The following is a 22058-nucleotide window of genomic DNA, read 5'->3' as shown; positions in this document are numbered from 1 at the left end:
CCTAGTAGGACACGTGCAAGTTCCCATCATGTATCTTATTCTTTTGTGGATCATGCTCTCATTACCAGTATATGCAATAAAGGGGAAACTATTTCCTTTGAGGAAGCATAATAAAATAATCAAGCCATGCTATGTGCACTCTACCCATCAGATCCCATAACTGGCATGTGATACTACTAGAGGTATGTGATTTATCCTTGACTAGAAAAAAAAAATTGGCATGAGAAATGATGTGCTAGATTTATCCTTGACACAATATGGGGTAATCCCTTGAGGGGGGGATTGTTGGGAATCAAGGTCTTACCTGTAGGCTTGTGTGTGAATCCGCTCTTAGAGTGAAACTGATTGGGAGTGAAACTGATTGGGAGTGTGTGAACCACCTCTTAGAGGGGGTTTTGTATAGTATCTAGATATTTGTGAGTAGTTGACCTAGATGTTTCAGAGACAACCTTTGTACTTATAAAAAGTACTTGTACTTTACGAAATTAATCAAGAAACTATCACATCATTTAGTTATGTGAATCTCTCTACCTTTGTGTATTTATACTCTCTCTCTCTCTCTCTCTCTCTCTCTCTCTCTCTCTACACACACACACACACACACACACACACACTGTGCTAACAGCCATAGCCATCTAGCTCTATGAGCCTCCATAGCTTAGGGCTTACTTTGGCACATGGTTTTGTCTTGAAGACTGTAAAGTTGTTGCTACACTAGTAGAGATAGGTGCTAGGCTCAATCTCCAAGATGCAGGTGAATTATCACTTTATTAGCAGATTTTTGGGTGCCTCATCTATTTATGTAATGCAAGGCAAGACAACACAGTCTCAAAACCATTGCCAAGCGAGTATTTGAATACTTTATATAGGGCACTTAGTCCCTTAGGCTATTCTTTGCTAAGGGGGGTGGTATTCAACTGCATGTTCTCAATGACTCCGATTAGGTTGGATGTTATGGCATGCGAGTGTCCAGGTTTTTACTTTCATCTTGGTGATTCATGTATATCATGGCTCAACCGGAAGCAGCTACTAACGGTGGCTACTTCAAGTTGTGAAGTTAAGTACATGGCATCTTTTTCAATGACTATAGAGTGTGTACGTTTTTTAGTAGATCTTGGTGTTGGTAAATAGTGTTGGTAAATAGCAGTCCCCTACCTCCATCTTCACTGAGATAGCCAAAGTGCATTGACCGTACCCAATGTTTCATACTTGCACAAAGCACATTGAGGTGCATTATCATTATGTCAGGGAGAGGCTCATTGTAGAATAGATTAGCCTAGTGTATGTCTCTACACACGACAATGTGGCATATATGTTCACGAAGGCTCTCTCATGAGAGGACCAGTTTCCATGAATCCACAAATGAAGGATGGGGGCCACGAATACGTCCAATTAGGACTGATTCCATGCAATGTTGATTTTGTGAGTAAGTAAAAGAGGAGGAAATACTTACATCTTGAAGTCCATTCTTAAGAGTCTGAAGAATCTTTTTCCTTGTTGGGTGTCCTCAGCAGATGGCCTTCTCTAAGCATCTTCATTGGCGAGCATGGTAAATAGGTCGTCTACATATTTTAGAGAATATTTCGTTGATTCAGAACGAAGAAGAGGGGATCAATTGATGGGATGAAAAGTGGATGAAAATCTTGTTGAGGGAATGACCATATGCAGGGGTGTGTATAGAAATTTACCTCAGAGGATCCCTATAAGAAAATATTAAATGGTTGATAAAGGTCTAGGTTCTCCCTCCTTTAGGCACAAAATCATATACAAGGACTTTCTAACTCATGATGTTATTAATAACAAAAGAAATCCCCCTCCTTTCTAATCCTGCTCTCCACCTTCTCCCAAGATGCAAACTAATAGTAAAGGATTTGCCATTGTTACCAAAGGCAAAAGAGATCCTCCTCCTGTTACACACATGCCGATTGTCAATTTCTCCTCTTAAAGTCAATAAAATATCATAACTGAGGATAATTCCTCTTCCCCCCCATCTCTGATGTGTCAAAACCATTAACTCTCCCAATCGATAATATTGATTTTTATAACATAGAGAAGGAGCCCTTTGACTCAAACATGGAGAAATTAAAAGGTACAGAGAGGAAGATTCGAGCTTTGCTACCCCAGACCAAACTAGCATCCCTAGTAAGCCTCCTACTACAACACCATATATAATGGATCATGGTTTCAAAACCCAGTGTGACTATTGCTTGGGACTGTCTTTTTGTGAGGAAAAAGAGATGTCCTTCGCTCAGTTGACCCCTTGAGGCCATAAGCTCTTTTCCAACCCGAACGACATCCATGACATGGCATATAGACAAACTTGACGACATCCATGACGTGGCATATAAACAAACAGTATTTCCACCTTAGACGTGTGAACCCAGCCTTAATATTTGAGAGGGAGTTTTTGCACTTTTAAAATACTTTTTTTTTTGGGGCACACTGTATGTACATTGTAAAGGAAAAAGAGATTCAACTTTGAAGCTCCTCACGCGGTCTCCATCAAGTTTGCAACACATGGGTTCTACACTCGAGAGATGTCGGCACTTGCTCGAAATGTTAGGCCTGGTCTGCTTTCACAGACACAGCATCCATGGAGGACGGGTCTCTTTGTTGGCCCCTCGGAGGGGTGTCTGGACAAGAAGCAAGCCACGAGAAGCCCTGGGCGGATGGGAGGGGAGGGCGTCCCTTCAGGCTCAGATGAAGATGGACTTCTCAAGGAAAAACAGCTTGACATGGCCCTGGATCGCATGGACCAGGTATGTACCCTCCCCATCTACCTCTCCCTCTTGAAAGCATGCGTTAAGACTAAGTCCCTCTCCCATGCTAAGCGCATCCATGCCCATCTTGCCCTATATCACGTGGACCTCTCTGGCCTCCTAGGTGAACACTTGATCATGACCTTGGCCAAATGCGGTGGCCTTGATGATGCCCTCCACCTCTTTGATACATTACCCCATCCAACTGTGTTTTCCTGGACATCCATCATTGCAGCATTCACTGACTCCGGTCACTGTCGGGAGGCTCTGCAAATGTACTGGTACATGCGGGATGAAGGTGTAGAGCCTGATTCTTACACTTTTGTCAGCCTGCTCAAAGCTTGTGGCAACATACTCGACCTTGAACATGGCAAGACATTACATCATGAGGCTTGCCAAGCAGGCTTTGCTTCATATGTCTATGTCTGTAACACCCTTGTGAGTATGTATGGAAAGTGTACAGCTATAGTGGAAGCCGAGAATGTTTTCAGTAGGTTATCCTGTCGCAATGTTGTTTCCTGGAATGCAATGATTTCCGCGTACATAGACAGTGGCCATGGACAGAAAGCCTTACAGTCCTTTAGGCAGTTGATAGAGGAAGGATTGAGTCCAAATGAGCAGGCATTCCTCATGGCCCTTCAAGCATGTGGCACTCTCAAGGCTAATCTTATAGAAGACCAATCTATTAAAACAATATCTTCAGAAATTGGCGAGGCATTACATGCTGAAGCTCGTAAGAAGGGATTTGCTTCAGATGTCTTTGTTGGCACAACCCTTGTGAGTATGTATGGCACTTGTGGAACCATTATGCAAGCAGAGAATGCATTCAGTGGACTGTCCCTGCAAAACGCTGTATCATGGAATGCAATGATCTCTGCATATATTGACCAGGACCAAGAAGAAAGTGCTTTACAATCGTACAGACAAATGCAAGAGGAAGGCATAATTCCAGACCAGCAGACATTCTTAATCACCCTTCAAGCATGTGGTGCCTTTGCAGACAAGGTAGAAGCACTTGTTATGGAGAGGCAATCAACCAAAGTAATGTCCTTGGAAATTGGCCAGGCATTACATGTGGATGCCAAAAGAAATGGTTTCACTTCAGATCCTTTTGTTGGCAACACCCTTGTCAGTATGTATGGCAAGTGTGGGACCATTGTAGAAGCAGAGACCGTGTTTTGTGATCTACGGCAACGGAGTGTTGTCTCCTGGACTGCCATGCTCTCAGCATTTGTTGATCAGCAGCAAGGAGAGAAGGCGATACAGTTGTATAGGCAGATGCAGGAGGAAGGCCCTGATCAGAATTGGCAGACACTCCTGATGGCTCTTCAAGCATGTGGCACCCTCGCAGACAACGAAGAAGCCAACCTGGTTGAGGGGATTTTCATCAAAACAATGTCTTTGGAAATAGGACAAGCGTTACATGCTGAAGCACGGAGGAAGGGTTTTACCGCATATACCTTTGTGGGCAACACCCTTGTGAGTATGTATGGCAAGTGCAGGACCATCATGGAAGCAGAGAATGTGTTTGTTGTGTTGTCCCAACGTAATGTTGTTTCATGGACTGCAATGCTATCTGCATATGTTGAACAGGGTCAAGGAGAGAAAGCATTACAGTTGTACAGACAAATGCAGTTGGAAAATGTAAGTCCTGATCACCAGACGTTTGTGGTTGCCCTTCAAGCATGTGTCTCCCTTGCAGGGAAGGGAGGAGACACATGCTTACAAATTGGCCAGGCATTACATGTTGATGCTCGGAAGAAGGGCTTTGCTACACATGTCTTTGTTGGTAGTGCTCTTTTGAGAATGTATAGCCGATGTGGGACCATTGTTGAAGCAGAGAACGTGTTTAGTGGGTTGACACAGCGAAACTTTGTGTCATGGACTGCGATGCTCTCAGCATGCATTGATCAATGCCAAGGAGAGAAGGCTTTAGAGTTGTATAGACAGTTGAAAATGGAAGGTGTAAGTCCCAACCAGCAGATGTTTGTGATGGCTCTTCAAGCATGTGCAATTCTTGCGGAGAAGGAAGAAGGTCCTGTTGTGGAGGGACAATTCACCAAAGTGATGGCCTTGGAGATTGGGCGGGCTTTACATGCGGATGCCCGAAGGAAGAGTTTTACTTCACATGCCTTTGTTGGTACTACTCTTGTATACATGTATGGCAAGTGTGGTACTATCGTTGAAGCAGAGAATGTGTTTGGTGATTTGTTCCAGCGTAGTGTTGTATCATGGAATGCGATGTTGGCAGCCTATGTTGAACATGGCCATGGAGTGAAGGCTTTACAGTTGTACACACAGATGCAAGAGGAAGGTGTGAACTCAAACCAGCAGACTTTTATGGCTGCCCTTCAGTCATGTCGCATCCTTGCAGACAAGGAAGAGGGGATTTCTGTCGAGGCGGGTCGATCAATTAAAGTGAAGTCTGCAGAAATTGGCCATGCATTACATGCTGATGCCCAGATGATGGCTTTTTCTTTAGATCTCTTTGTTGCTAACACTCTTGTGAGTATGTATGGAAAGTGTGGGCTCATTGAGGATGCAGAGAAAGTGTTCGATGGTTTGTCCCAGGAAGACATTGTCTCATGGAATGTGATGCTCTCAGCCTATGTTGAGCAGAACCAAGCAGAAAAGGCATTAAAGTTATACAGACAGATGGAAAAGGAACTTGTAACTATGGATGGTATTACACTCATGTCTGTATTGCAAGCCTGTAGTGAAGCAGGAAGTTTGGAGAGCTGCCGACAGCTTCATTTTAATGTTGTCTCTGCCGAGCAGGATTTGAATTATTCCCTGGCAAGCACTCTTATGTATGCATATGGGAGCTGTGCAAGCATGGTAGATGCACAGGCTGTCTTTGATACACTGCCTCAGCCAGATGTGGTGTCATGGAGTGCATGCATTGCTGGTTATGCAGGACAAGAAAATTCCATAGCAACCTTCCAAATGTTTGAGGAAATGCAACTGGCAGGTATCGAGCCAGATGGAGTCACATTCACTTCACTTCTCTTTGCTTGCAGCCATGCAGGCCTTGTTGATACAGGTGTTCAGTACGTTGAGTTCATGAGCAGATGCTATGGTGTAAATCTAGACTTGAAACATTATGTCAGTATACTAGACCTCCTTGGGCGTGCAGGAGACTTTAAGATGGTCAAAAACATCTTCTTTAAAATGCCTATGCAGGCTGATTTGACCATGTGGTTGTGCTTGCTTGGTGCGTGTCGAAAACATGCAAATGTGGAGCTGGGAAAACAGGTGTTTGACCATGCAGTTAAGCTGCAGCCCATGGAGACTGCTCCATATATTTTGATGTCCAACATTTATTCTGATGCTGGGCTGCAAGAGTGTGCAGACATGGTGGAAAATTCTTGGCAAAAACAATGTGTGGTCACCTAGCCATCAGCATGAGCTTCTGAAAATGCACTTTTTATATTATAACAAATCAGAAACAGCTACACAGCATGCTTGATTGACATGCTATAGCAGATGAACATTTCAATCAATACGCATGTTAAAAGGCACAATGAAGTGTGTCAAGCGAGTGGCCTGCCACTTGCACTGGGGCGTGCATGGTTTATTCACTGTACCACCTGCCTAGTCATTTGTATCTCACATTGATTGTTGGAGGCAGCTAAGTTGATTTCCAGCAAGTCCTAGATGGTCAGCCATGGAGGGTGTTGCTGGCAAGGGTCCCCAAGCCTTTCCAGCCTGCCACCCCTCCCCCTCCAAAGGAAAAACAAAGAAGTTGGGCCTGGGGGGGTGATAGGGCCTAACAGCCCTTTGAGACCCTTGTAGGCTGCATTCACACCCTCCCTCACCCCAGGCATTCGGGATGAAGTTAAAGATTCAAACTTCACTGACCCCCCCTCGATCATTGGTGCAAGAAATGGGCCGTTCAATAAACCCCTCGTTTTGAGTGTGGAGAGCAGCCTCATGTCAGCAGAGAACCGAGCTCTGATACCATGTCGAAGCCAGCTAAGGCAACCGTGCAACACTCTGCCACCAAAACGAAGAAGAAGAACTGAGTGACCTCTGTGGCCCTTACAGACCCTATCTACACAGCTCCCTGCCATGTTGGATAAGCAGATGCCAGTCCAATAATGAGTACCTTTGGGAAGTCCGAGAATTGCTTCATTTTATATCCTTGGGCTATGCCATGTTGAAGGTTGGTTTTGGGCCACCCTCATGGCCAGATGTGACATTTAGGCCATTTTCAATAGAGGCTGTTGCCTTTTTGCAGGCTCTTCTGGAGGAGATTTCAGCAAAAGAGACATGTTGTTGGCGGGTTACAGCACTCAGTTGGTAATTGCAAGATTGGCCCTAAACCTTTGGGTACCAAGAGCAGTCAAAACTGTTCCGTCTGCCTCATGAAATGTTTCAATGTGTCTCACAAAATATGCTTTCTTTTTAGTCATCTTTGCAGGTCTGATGATAAATAACTTGGGGCAGTTGGTGAGGTTGGCAGCCTTGCATGCTACAAGACACAGACCTGGCCCTTTGTTTTGAACCCATTTCTTTTGGGGCTTTGGGGCCTAGGGCTGCATCCTTTTATTAGTATGAGTGCTGGTGTGGTGTGCTGCTAATTGTGTCATCTTCATCGTTTCCATGAATGAAACACTTAGAGATGAGATGGTATCAGAGCTGGGCTTGTGCAGTTTGCGCCGCTTGAAAATAAGAGGCACATGTTTGCAGATGTGGAGATAAATTCTGAGCTCTTGGATCTAGCAATATTCAAAAACAGATTTTCACTCACATTTGAACCAAAGAGCTCTGGGCTGAGACCTTGTAATGTCAGTAGAATAGAGGAAGGCAAGAGAGTAGAGGAAACTATAGTTTTGGAACCATTGTGATGATAGTAGAAGTGTGGTAGTCAAGGAAAAAGGGGGGAGAGAGAGAGAGAGCTGCGCCAAAAGGGGGGGGGGGGGCTGCGGTTAACGAAAAATTCCCATTTATTTTCGCCTCTTTTGTATGAACTTTTTTGTCATTTTTATTTCTTTATGGAGGTATTTAAGGTTGAAAAGTTGAACGTCCCATTCATTTAACTTCCTACTCTTTTTCCTGTGTGACTAGTTCTCTATGACATACTTGGGGTGATGTGATGAGTTGTCATCCTCAAGGTATATTACCTGTTGGTCTTTGCCGAGTGATTATTATGTTGTCACCAATAAAGTTTGGTTGCTCATGCATTGGCGTACCTTTGACTGCCTCTCCCACCAATTGTTAGTGGTTGTTGCGTGGGGCTTTTGATGATCTAGCTTTCTCCATGACCACTGACATCGTAGGCCATGATATTTGCCTTGCATGAATGCATACTTCTTAGTGCTTTGTAAGAGAGCATTAGTGAGATATGAAATAGTAGCACCATATAAGTTGATGGTCCTCTTGAAAATCTTGTTTTGCGCAGGCGAAGCGCGTGATATTTATGCGGGAGTGGGATCATGGCATCTTCTTTTTCTCTAGTACCATAGGTCTTACATGGCATCATGATGCTCATCAGTGGTTGAAGTCACCTTACATATTGGGGTGATTCTATTGTTTTCCAGCTTATAGCTGTGATTTTTGTATGTTTTTCTCATACTTAATAGAAGTCTCTTTCTGAAAAAATAAAATTAAAAAAATCCTCGCTTGACAACCAACTTGTTTAGCTAGATTGGTGGTTGCCATGTACGATAAAGTAGTGTCGTCCACATACTATATGAAAAGAATAAGGTAAAGCAATTAAAAATAAAATAAAATAAATGAGGATCTAAGCTCTAAATACAAAAAATAGAACATGTGCTACTTACTCCAGTAGGATGCTTTATCCAAGGTGTGCCACCAATTGAATCAACGATCCATAGTTGGTATATTTTCATCGGTGACTTTCGTATCCATTCACAATGATCTAATGTACTTGTATCGTGAAAGTGTGTCCTCTTCGGTCAATGCACATCATCAAAGTTGACAAAGTCACTTGTGCTCGACTTGATAATTCTTGACCACACATTGAACTGTATGGATATGTGAGCTTTGTTCTCAATGAAAAAAATAGGACTGCTTTATGATCTCTCAAATTTTTACTTGATCCATCATTGTAGACTGTTCTTACAGTTCTCTAATTAGTTCTTGCATCATCCATGAAGCCATAATAATTTGGTTTTGAAAAGCCCTTGTAGATACCACATCATTGATAATCTCTAAAAATAAAACTTGTTCATTTGTATCTTCTTTCATTTCGCAAGAAGCAATTATCATGAGCTCTTGCAAATTGCATGCAATAGACTGTCAATTTAAGGAGAAACAATTAAATAGAAGGCGAGCAATGCTTAGGAGTGCTATAAGTTATTATAGCAGCCAACCAATTAATATAAAATAGGTTGTACTTTGGATCACACGTGTGGCCATTGTTGTCCATCCTTGGACATGGTCAAAACAAACCCAAAGCTTTTGTTAGATCCTCGTGTTTAGTTTGACACATATGGTTCACCAAGTTTAAACCTTAGACGGGCCTTGTTGACATTTAAATGCATAGTACCTCTTTGACTCATTCAAAGCTTGGCTTGGGAAACGGTCACGATGGAAGAACTCAAAAGCACATTGTCTCTTCAGATCTAAAATACTAGACTTTGTATCTTTTACTGTACGATCATTTCTAGAACTCCGTACCAATAAAGAAGAATACTGTATTATAATAGATGGCAAAGTTCCACATCCATGTGCTCTTGTGAAGGGAGCTTCAATGATTGATTTGGAACTGCTAAGATGGAGGCTGTATGCAAAACTCACAGTGATGGTTGATAAACTATGTGGAGAAGGGGCTAGCTATGTATTTTTATAGGATTATATACGCGGAGTGACCATGACATGATCGTGTAGGTCTTCCGTCATAGTTAGTGCCATCCATAAAAGATGATCTAGAAATTGCATAGGAGCTAGCCCACCTCCCACAGCCATCCAGGCTCATCTTGGGTCCCGTTCGGGTAACGCAATTTTAGGATAGGGCATCCAAGAGTAAAGTCTACCTACTTCATGTGTGTAATCATCATGAGACAATCTAGTGTAGCATGTAGTCTATTTGGTAGTGTTCTAAATCTAATATAAGTCGTCTCTAAACCATTTGGTCTCCTAGGCCACCTTCTTGTGTGAATACGAGGATGTCGAGCGCCCAGGATGCTCAACCATGGGTATTTTTCATAATGGGGGCCGAAAAAATATGAGCTAGCCTAGTGCTTGGACAATACAGTATAAGGGTGGAGCATTGATATCCAACACTACCTCTCAATGTCCACCTGAAGGTGAATCACCTCTGTGGTCTAGTGTTGAGTCGATGAAGATGTCACTTTACGTGATCCTTGTTAATAGTCTTTGTGTGTGAAGATGTTTGCACAATTCTTTGTTGTCAGCAGTAGTAGACAATCTCGACCTCCTTGAACATGATAAGCTTGCGCACAAAGTGATAATGAATCTCAATGTGTTTCGGATAGTTCTCTTGTCTCTACTGTCCTTAATGGCATGCCTGACTCATATCAAGGATTTGCTACCATACTTTGCCTCCTGATAAAGGGACATTCTGTATTGTATACTTTTGATGAGTTGGTGGCTCTCCTACTTCAGGAAGAGCAGTCTCGTTCCACTCGGAACAATATGCTTGCTTCTGGTCAGGCATTTGCTACCCCCCATCGTGGCAAAGTCAAATATGGGGCTCCACCTCGTGCTAAGCCTAAGGGCAAAGCACCAGCCCAGTCAGATAACCATAAGCCCAAAGAGGAGTTAGCTGAAAAGAAGAAGAGATGCAATTACTGTCGAAAACTTGGTCATGTTTTAGAGGACTGTCAGAAGTGGAAGGAGAGTGAGAAGAAGAAGAAATAGTAAGAACTTGCTGCCACTACAAGTGACAATGTAGAGGAAATTTTGCACATTCTGGCTATGCCTTGATAGTAACATGTAGTGATTTGCTTGCCTCTTGTCTGTCCTTGTCAGATGTTGAATGCTACTTTGATTCTAGTCCCACCAACCACATTACTTCATGCAAGCAATTGTTTTCTACCTTGAGAGATGATCCCCGTCAGGTGGAACAATTTTGTGTGCTAACAATGCCATCAAAGGCATTGGCAATGTGGAATTGACTTCATGCTCTAGTGATCCTTATACTCTTGCCGACACTGTCTGTACTCGAAATCCACAAGAATCTCATTTGTGTCTCAGCACTTGCCAAACTTGGATTGAAGATTCAGTTTTATGATCATTGTTGTTCCATTCATGAGATGACAGAGCTGATTCAGATGCGCTTCTCTTGTCTGGTACATTACGTAATGGTCTCTACAGGCTTGACATGTATGATAAGAGTACTGATCCTCATGTAGATGCCTTGATTGTTTTCACGCCACAGATTTAGCGTGACACTAAGCTTTGGCATGCTCGATTTGGTTACTTGAATTTTCCATCTCTTTTGCGGTTATAACGTCAAGCTATGGTTCATGAGCTACCTCTAATGCAGCTCCCCCATAAGTATGTTTGTGAGGGATGTATACTGTCCTTTTCAAAAGATGGCACTATTTGTGCTACTTGCCCATTGGAGCTAGTACACAGTGATCTCTGTGGTCCTATGCGGGCTTCCTCTTTCGGTGGACATCTGTACTTCATGACTTTCATTGATAATGACTACATACACTTCTGCTGTCCTCTTTTGTGTGGGAAGATGAGAAGTGGGAGCTAATATGTGATCTCCTTAATAGGGATTTAGGACTAGAGGGAATATGCAAGTGGCTGAAAGATTTTTGTAAAGGACTATTGTAAGTTTGTAGATGTTAATATATTAATATATTATTGATTCCCCCCAAAAAAAAGAATGCTTTACTCAAATTGAATGTCTATTTTTCTTCTTTTTTAAATCATGTCTATAGCTCTAAAACTTTTAATGTCTTGTAATTTAAAGATCTAGCATTATCATTATCTCTACTCTCTCTTGTGGATGTGTATATATTGGATGCTACAATAAGTTTGACGAGATCCGTGCTTAAATTTAATTTTGGTGCCGCTACCGGGGAAACACCTTTGTTTCTTCCATCCTCTTAGAGTTTCAGCTCCCATTACATAAGATTCTTTATTGCCTTTGCATTCTGGTAGTAGTACATTGTGTAGGAAATGAATGGATAAGATTTGTGTGAAAATGAAAAATCGTGAGAAATTGGTTGTGTTTGTTGCGTATTTGTGTGGTGGAGTGGTCTTGGAAGAGAGCTTCACTGTTTTTTCTAGTTAATTTTGATGTTTGCATCATCGGAATCATCAACGTGTACGAGCAAGTTGGTGTTCTATTTTTCTATCTTTTCAAAAAATTACGAAAATTAAAAAAAAGGAGCCTCTGATTGTGCCTTGAATTTGTATTACATTCCTTAGGCGTGGCATAGTAATTTTGGAAGTAATCGGATAAGGATTTTGTACCCAAAATCACCTTAGTCGACACGGGAAGTTTCCATGTGAAACTATAGGAAAATCGTTCACGACATGAACCGTTTTTTGTAACTTCACGTCGTGAACCACTCTCGGCATCAATGTCGCGATTAATGCCGCAATTCACGGGATTACCTTGTCAAAAATAGGTAGCATTATCCTGACACCTCTGACACCACGAGGTTTGACAAAATTAAGATTTGTGAAAGTGCGAAAAAGCGTTCATGACGTGAACTATTTTAGAGCACTTCACGGCGTGAAACATTTTCAGTTCACGAAGTGAACCATTTTAGAACCCTTCATGGCGTGAACCATTTTTAGTTCACGACGTGAACCAATTGCTTTTCACGACGTGAACCAATTGTCTTCATGGCGTGTGAATTTTTTTTTGCAATTTCACACCTTAATCAAATCCAACTCACAAACCTGGTATTGTCGGATTAAGGCTAAGGAAACCTTGAGAACATTGAAAATCATAACAAGGTAACGTGGTGTTTTGAGTCCAAAACAAAAATTTTAAACACGTGAAAGTGTATCGTGAACTGTTTTCTGACACTTCACGCCATGAACTGTTCTCTGCAATCTCATGGCCTCAGAAACAAGTCGACAGAATCTGACCAAACTTTAATTAAGGCAGCAAAATAGCTTATCAAATCATATTCACATGCCTTGAGGTTTGGAAAGCTCCTTGGAGGCGACCTCACTCTTGACGATAGTGCATCAAATCACCCAGGATCTTCGTATCAAAAGAGTGTGGGTTTAGGCCACTCAGTAAGCACTCAATTGAGTGTCTTAAGGAATTTGACCGCCATTGAAACTAGTAGTGAAGAATCCATGGAAGAAGGGCTGCGATACTCTAGGTTTGGGGAAGAGGAGAAACCACCCTCTCCTACTAGATCCAATGGTATCATTGATATAGCCCGTGGATTTTTTGGTCTCCAAACCAGCAATGACTAAGAAGCGCAATTTGCAGGCATGGGTCTGTCAACTAGTGCTAGACTTGGTCCAAGGCAAGACGTGCCTATCCAAACTTCAAATTCGAGGCTGTCAAACACTGGCACCCCCCCGAATGAGAAGAGACATGGAAAGTGCCTCCAGGACGGGTCAAGTATTCTTCCCAACCTCAAAGAAAGTAGAGTTAGATCTGAAAAGGATCGAGGTGGAACGACAGTTTTACGAGAATTGAGCTTAAGGAAACAAGAGCTCAATACTCGAAGGGCTAGAGCCGAACAAAAGGAGATGGGAAGTGTTAACTTACTCCAATCACGGGGTAACGAGTTGGAAATAGTCATGGGAAGAAGTGAGGGAGAAATTCCAAACTTAGAACCCATTAATGAAGAGCCTAGAGTGGAGGAAGGGTTTGTAACCCTAGATGAAGAGGATAACCTACCAAGAGCAACGGGTGAAGTGGAAGACCGCGTGTACACCAAAAAGGACATCGAGAAGATGATCAATCATCCCACATTCCTACAGGACATGGAACTCTTAATTTTTGCAAAAGCGTACAAAGGTGGTTAATGATGAGCCATTCCAGAATGAAGTGGCCGGCAAACCATCCCATAGACCAGAGATGCCTAGAAGAGCCAATCTAGGAAGAGGGGATGAGGTCTAGGTAGGGAGGAAGCAATTCCTCAAAGACCAAGGGTGGATCCAACCATAGATCTTAATGCAGCCACAAGGACGGATACGTTAAATATGGTTGCGGAAATGGGCCAAGAAATGGTCAAGGAACTAGGCACTGCTCTAGAATCCTGACCCTCCCAAATGAAGGCACACACCATTTCCAAGCTCATTTAAAAATTCTATAGGGATGGGGATCCTATTTAACATGTAGAGATTTTTGAATCCACATGCGAAACATGCGGGCCAATCAGTAATGTAACAATGATTTATGCTTTTTCACTGACCCTAGAAGGAAAAAGGCATCAGTGGTTTCGAACCCTCAAACCCGAGGATAAGGTTAAATTCACACGACTCAAGAATGTGTTTGTGCCCAGCTTTGCCAGGAGTGACGACAGATGGAGTCCTATGGCACAGCTTCACAACATCAAACAAAAGGAAATGGAGTTAATGAGAGAGATTGTGTGTCTCGACTAAAGCACTTAAATTCAAGGTGCAAACTATGAGAAAGGCTAACTGATGATCAGTTATCGCCTTGCTTCCGGAGAGGAGTTAGAGACCACAAGATGCATGATTATTTGGTATTAGCCCAACCGGCTACTCTAGATGCATGTTGCAAACTGGCAATTGAAGATGAAGATAATATGTTGGAATTGCCACAACTGGAAGATGTCAAAATATCTTCGACAGAAAAACGACTTTGTGTGTTTCGAGTCACCAAGAGATTGGAACTCGGAGCAAGCAAGTCGGAAACATGACTGTGGGCGAGAGCTCAGTAATGCAGTACCAGAAAAATTGAAGGTAAAGGAGGGAAGAGAAACATCTGGGCATGGGCATACCCATCTTTACCCCTGTAGGGAATTGGTGTGGTACTCTATGTGTAGATTGAATCACACTACCACCGAATGTCCACAGTTAAGAGCAAGGCCACTACTCTATTGTGCACACTGTGTAAAATTAGGGAATCATGACACCTCCATGTGCAGATATCCAAGGTTCCAAACAGTTGCACAACTGTCGAGACTTAGAGCTCCAAATCTTTCTATTTACCTAGGGGGATGTTCCAACTCTTTCTATTTACCTGGGGGGATGTTTCGGATAAAGGAAACTTCACCTCTACCACCACTTGTTCTACCACCACAACCACCACAGGCTAAAATCAACCAAGTATTGATTGAAGAGCCATTAGAAGATATGGATATGGTGCGTGAAGTAGAACTTAGTGAAGAGTACTATGAGGAAGCTCCAGAGATCGCACCAGAATTCTATGTCCTACAGAATAACATGCCAGTACTTGTGTTTCAAACCACGGTACAGTAGAAGGGTAAGGACATAAGCTCAAACATGAGGAGAGGACCGCTACTATATTTTGGCTGTGGTGGGCCGCATCGAAACGCTGAGTGTCCAAACAAGAATGTGGTTCATACGCACCAACCCCAACAATTGATTGCTCCACCCAATGACATGCCAATACTTACTTGTACTAAATTCGGCATTGATCATTTAATCAAGGATTGTCCATACCGCGCAAGCGGTTTGACTTCCACTTCTAACCAAGCCACTGTCCGGACCATTAGTGTGCAGCCTAGAAATATCACACCACTCAATGTCCTGAAACGAGCCCAGGCCCAATTGGGGGACAAGAGGAAGAACTGAGCAGATGCAACCACTTCCAGAACTGGCCGGAGAAGAAGAGTGAAAAAAGTAGGCAAAGGTGACACCAGGGTCACAATCCAAGATGGATCCGAAGAGAAGATACGATCGACACCGGATCCACCCAATGAAGAGAAGAAGGAGATCAAGTGGTCAAACAAAAAGAGCCTGACCTAGAGATGCAAGGGGAAAGACCATCAACCCCTAAAGGAGTCGGGGAATACCCAAATGCCGAAGAGGAGATAAGGAAGCTCAAAGATGCCAGGGCCTTAGTAGAAGAGTGTCAAATGCTTCATGAAGCCAAGTTAATGGTGGCTAACCGGGTCAGGGATACAATGTATCCAAGAAACGAGCTAACAAGGGAAGGAGAATTGGACGTACCTACTCCAATTCCAGAAGAGATGGAAGAGGGATCTAAAGCAAACACAATGTCAAAAATGTTTGAGGAAGATGCGCAGGATGAGTCCATCCATTCATTCCCTAGGGATGCATATGAGACACACACATGGACGGAACCCTCAATTGCCAGGGAATCCAGAGACATAGGCAGCCTCGCAGGCTGTATTGTCCACTTCTGTGTAAATGCCATTGGGACAACTACTACACCGTTCACCGACATTGTGGGTAGACATAAAGGAATGGGTAGCCGACACTATAGAGGATGTTCTGTCACCTCTGGTAGAAAGAACCTTAAAACACACAAGGGAAAGAACAACCAGAGTCGTCAAAATACCGGTTAATCAGTTAGGGCGTTATTATGAAAGTGATGACACTAATGCTACAATCCCAGTTCATCATAACGGGTACCAGGCATTGGCTATCCTGGATGGTGGGGTGGGGGTTAACATCATCACAAAACGGTGTTGGGAAAACTGGGAAAAACCCGATCTAAAAAGACCAGATCTAATCGTTGAAATGGTAGATGGAACATCTTCAAGGCCCATTGGGCTTTTAGAGAATGTGAGACTCAAACTCTTTACGTTTCGCTACCATTATACATTTGTAGTAATGGAATTTCTGCACCAACCAGACTCATATGACATAATATTGGGGAGACCCTTCATGAGGGAATCCAAATTGGTGCATGATTGGGCATTAGATCATGTTTATGTGCGTAGGGATTCACAAATTTTAAAGAGAGATCTGAGAACGTGGAGAGCACACCCCATGGAAGGGCAACTGCTCAGTAATGGTTCGGTCACAACTAAGCGGACCACATCCGTACAAATATGCCAGCGCACGGTGGAAAATTCCAAAGAGGAAGAGGAAACGGAAATGTATGCATTACTTCCTCCTTCGGATTTCAGTGAAAACTGGATGCATGTGCTAGCTACCATAGATGTGATGCAACCCCGAGGAACCCAATATGTGGAATCTCGAACGGTTCTCATTACCTCTGTCTATATCGTCAATTGGCAAACCATTGATGAGGAATCAAAAGAGGAGGCCTCTAGCATAGAAGGGATTGGATCACAAGGCCGTACCAGCGCCCAACGCCTTAGAATATGGTGAAAACAAAAACAATATATTGCTTGAGGAAATGCCCTACTACGAAGAAAACCCATGGATGCCCAATGGCTGAAACACCTCGAAGCCAGTATGGTACATGATGAGTTTTCTAAGGATTGGGGTGAGGAATTGAGTAAGATATCATTTGAAGGAAAATATAAGGAGGAAGTCATCCTTGAAGAACCAGAAACGCCTAAGCTTACAAAAGTTGGGCGTCGAAAACGAAACAAAGCTTGGGCTATCCACATCATACGATGGCCCACCAGCTAAAGTCAAGGAAGTTGATATTGCGGGACCAGGGGAGGAAGCCAAACCTGTTTATATCACTAAGGACTTGACTTAGGCTGAAGAGCTCGTTACTCTCCTTAAGGAGTTTAAGGATTGTTTTGACTGGCACTACAAGGAGATGAAGGGTGTACCACCTGAGGTGGTGCAACATACGATCCTAATCATGGAAGGATCAAGACCAACCAGACAGAAACCATACCATATGAATCCTAAATATGCAACAATTGTAAAGGAGGAAATCAATAAACTCATTGCTGTGGATTTCATCTATGAGATAGAACATATGGATTGTCATAATAGTGCCAAAAAGAATGGGAAACTTAGGGTATGTGTCGATCTTAAAAAGGTCAACGCAGCTACTAGGAAAGACCATTATCCACTGCCTTATATGGAACATGTTTTGGAGAGAGTGGCTGGTGAAGAGGCTTGTTGAAATATACAAGTGAATAGGGTGTGTGTGGGAACAAGCCCTTGGTTAGAGGCTGTAAAAGAGAATGAGTAAATGTGAAAGAACCTGTGAAAAGGTGAGAAGAATCTACTGGAAGAGAATAAAGGGTAGCATGAGAAGATTTAGGAAGTGTGGAGATATTCTAGGAGATATTCTGGGAAAAGTGAAGAGGTGGAGAGAATCAGGGAAAAGAGGTGGAGTGAATCATGGAGAAATCAGTGGGATTTGATGCTTGATGTAAACTCTATAAATTGAGGCATTGCCCTAATGAGAATTTGTTGGTGTTTGAGTATCCATGCCTACATTAATCTATTTGCTAATTACTCACTAATTACATCTTAATTATTTACTAATCACTTTGTTAATGATGTTGATTCTAGTGTATGATCCACCATAGCTCATCACAATGCTCAAATTTCAACATGGTATCAGAGCCATGCTTAGAATCCATCAGATTTATGAGCCCATTATCTAATTAATTAGGATTAGTAGATAATTAAGAAATAATCAAAATTTTAGTTTTTTTTTCATTTCACCCCTTCACCCCCAGCCAGTGGAGGATCTCATTCACCTTGCATACATAGAATTAGGGCAAACCCTTCTAGCATATGGTAGCCAACTCACTTGGCTTCAAGCTCATCAAAACAACGCAGCAAACTACCAGCGAAGGAGGGAGAAATTGCGTTTTTACCCGGTGCCTTTTTTTCTGAGTGAAATTGACATTGCAGCTTGCACAGATCAAAGGTCTCTAATTCCTCTTAGCCCAAGGTGTTTTCAAGCATGCTCTACAAGCTGGTGAAGACAGAATTCAGTTTCATCAAGTCTACAGTGAGATCCAAGCTCTTCATCAAATCTGCAGGTGACTTTGGTAAAACAGAGATTAAGCTTTCAATATTTGGTCAAATCTTGTGTTTCTTGGCTTAATCCTCTACTAGACTGATTGCTATTGATGCCTTTGAAAGCATTTGAGCTCATTTGAAGTGTAAGGCACCAGATCTGGACTCCCCGCATACTCTGTTTTTTGCACACAAAACATAGCATTAATTTGCTAATCAATGATTAATCAGTGCTAATCACTATATTTTGGTGCAATTGAGGGTTCAAATTAACCATTAGGTATCTGATACAGATCCCTATAGCTTCAGATTGCAATTCGGAGTTGGTTTGATACTCCAACCATTCCGTACAAATTGGTTACCCTTGATTTAATGTAATTTCCGGTGATTTTATGCTGATAAATTTGTTGTAATCATCTATTAAACACTAGATTGAGTTGTAAAAGGGTAGACACTGCCCTTGAATCTTGAAATTGGATCAAGAGGTAAGACCCCCTTCACATCACCATGAGTTCAGCACAGGAAATAGCCAAATTTAATGGGGAGCAGTTTTATACATGGCAAACAAAAACCATGTATTTGCTCATGAGGAAAAATCTGTGGGGACTAGTTGAAGGGAGAGATGAATGCCCAGAGAGGGAAAAATGAGTGGAAGAGCAGGAATGAAAAAGCATTGGGACTTATTGCACTCAGTTTAAATGATGAAATCATTCATCACATCACAGGGATACAATGGGCAAAAGATGCATGGGATGAACTCAATAAATTATTTGGTACACAAGCAAAAAATTCAAAGATAAATCTGTTAATGCAATTCTACAAATTGGACATGAAGGAAAGTGAACCTTTAATCACACACGAACAAATATAAAAACATTACAACAGCTCTCAGCTATTGGCAAAAAGGTAGAAGATGAGGCACTAGCAGTGCTTCTGAAGAGTGTGGACAAAGGTGATTATGAAAACATTGTAGCAACACTAAAGAATGTACCTGAATTGAAGCTACATGAGATAGAAGCAACTCTACTAGAGCAAGAGAGCAGAGGCAAAGAGAAGAAATGGCTCGACTCAACAGCAGGAGAAGAAAAAGCAATCTTCACCCGAGGAGGATTCTCTCGAGGATGAGGACGAGGAAGAGGCAGAGAAGGAGGAAGGACCTTCACTTGCCACAAATGTGGAAAGCCAGGACACATGGCGAGAGACTGCTAGCAAACCCAGTGGAGAAGGAACGACATCGGCAGACTTCATGGGGGCTCCAAAGGAAGTGGAGTCGGATCATCTTTTCTGAGAGAGAGAGAGAGAGAGAGACCCCACAACCCAATGTAACCTGCCCCAACAAAGTAAAACCACCTCTGAGCCACCGATGATGTAGGCCTGGTAGATGTATGTGTGAGCACTTTAGTCAAGGTCGCAAGCACTTATAGTAGCCTTGGACACATAGAGAGAGAGAGAGTGTCAAGGACTATGGAGTTTAGGGACTTGAGGCACTGGTCACGGGCTATCAAGTAAGAGGGAAACTTGGTATAGGGTCCAGGTGTGCTAGGATTATTCACTTGAGGGGAGGTGTTGAAATATACAAGTGAATAGGGTGTGTGCAGGAACAAGCCCTTGGTTAGAGGCTGTAAAAGAGAATGAGTAAATGTGAAAGAACCTGTGAAAAGGTGAGAAGAATCTACTGGGAGAGAATAAAGGGTAGCATGAGAAGATTTAGGAAGTGTGGAGATATTCTGGGAAAAGTGAAGAGGTGGAGAGAACCAGGGAAAAGAGGTGGAGTGAATCATGGAGAAATCAGTGGGATTTGATGCTTGATGTAAACTCTATAAATTGAGGCATTGCCCTAATGAGAATTTGCTGGTTTTTGAGTATCCATGCCTACATTAATCTATTTACTAATTACTCACTAATTACGTCTTAATTATTTACTAATCACTTTGTTAATGATGTTGATTCTAGTGTATGATCCACCATAGCTCATCACAATGCTCAAATTTCAACAAGGCTAACAGCTCTTGGATGGATTTTCAGGCTACAATTAGGTGTATATAGCACTAGAAGACCGGCATAAGAGAGCTTTCAATACAATGTGGGGGATGCTTGCATACAAAGTCATGCCTTTCGGTCACACCAATGCCCCAGCAACATTCCAACGATTGATGTGCACAGCTTTCAAAGACTACTTGCAGAAGTGGCTGGAGGTATTCAGTCATTGATGATCTATGTGCACACTCTCGATGGGCAGACTATCTGGCTTGCTTAAGGAAGGTGTTTAAGCAATGTCGATTATATCGTATATCCCTAAACCCTTTAAAGTGCTAATTTTGGGTCAAACATGGTGTGATATTGGGACATATTGTCTCTAAGAATGGTATATCCACACGGATGACCGCAAGGTTAAGTTGATCTTGGAATTGCCACCACCCACTAATTACAAAGGTGTGCAAAGATTAATGGGCCGCATTGGGTATTATTGCCGCTTCATAATCTTCTATGCTGAAATCGCTAGGCCATTGTACAAGCTACTCATTGTCTTTGAATGGACTGAGGAATGCCAGGAAGCATATGATCGAATGAAGCAGGCATTGGCTATAGCGGGCCAATTCTAAGACCACTCAATTGGGACCTCATATTTCATGTGCATATCGATGCATCGAACTTTGCTATTGGATGCGTACTAGCACAGCCTGGTGAGTTCAAATTAGACTATCCAGTCTGCTTCACTAGTTGTTGTCAATTGAATGATGTAGAGGTGAATTACACTACCACAAAGCAAGAAGGATTGGCCATGGTTTATGTAGTCAAGAAGTATCGACATTACCTACCTATTGGCCAACAAATTTGTGTTCTTCGTGGACCATTAGGCCTTAGTATATTTGGTGAACAAGCGTTGCACCATGGGAAGAATCATACACTGGTTGCTATTACTATTAGAATTTGACTTTACAATTATGGTAAGAAAGGGGACAGAGCATGTGTAGGCCAATCATATGTCAAGAATTCCAAATGGGGAACCAATTAACTGGTGTTGATGATGATGACCGTTTGTTCAAACTGGACATGGTGCCCAAATGGACCGAGGAGATATGAGATTATTTAGCTTATGGTTTTCCACCAGAAACACCTTGGAACAAAGATAAAATGCGACGCCTTATCAAGCTTGATGCACCTTATCAATTAATTGCGGGAGAACTATATAAGCTAGGTAAGGACAATGTCCTAAGAAGATGTGTGAGAGAAGATGAGTTCGTCCACGATATTGGATGAAGCTCATTCAAGGATAGCCGAAGGACATTTTGTTGGAGAGATTACGGCTCACAAGGTACTTCAAGTAGGACTATGATGGCCTACGTTGTTTGTGGATGCCATAGAGTTTATCAGAATGTGCGAGGAATGTCAGCGATTTGCTATCTAGCAACAGGGACATGATGCCGCTCACCCCTGCTACTGTCATACAACCTTTCGAGAAATGGGGGATTGATTTGTTAGACATATTAGTCCAGCGGTGCATCCATCTCACAA

The 22058-nt window shown here is 42.5% G+C and overlaps 1 protein-coding gene across 1 annotated transcript; it reads left to right on the top strand.

Moving 5' to 3' along the window:
* The first annotated feature begins 2448 nt into the window (after positions 1 to 2448).
* LOC147638238 (pentatricopeptide repeat-containing protein At2g33680-like) lies at positions 2449 to 7602 on the top strand. The gene is made up of 2 exons (XM_086798139.1): positions 2449 to 2759; positions 2884 to 7602. Exon 2 carries the CDS (start codon positions 2898 to 2900, stop codon positions 6153 to 6155), a length of 3258 nt encoding a protein of 1085 aa, XP_086654265.1. The 5' UTR covers positions 2449 to 2759; positions 2884 to 2897; the 3' UTR covers positions 6156 to 7602.
* Positions 7603 to 22058: the final 14456 nt, after the last annotated feature.

The sequence above is a fragment of the Cibotium barometz genome, chromosome 5 (genome assembly GCF_041138505.1).
Source record: "Cibotium barometz isolate CiBa-2024 chromosome 5, ASM4113850v1, whole genome shotgun sequence".
Lineage (NCBI taxonomy): Eukaryota > Viridiplantae > Streptophyta > Polypodiopsida > Cyatheales > Cibotiaceae > Cibotium > Cibotium barometz.
This window is presented reverse-complemented; position numbering and strand designations above follow the sequence as displayed.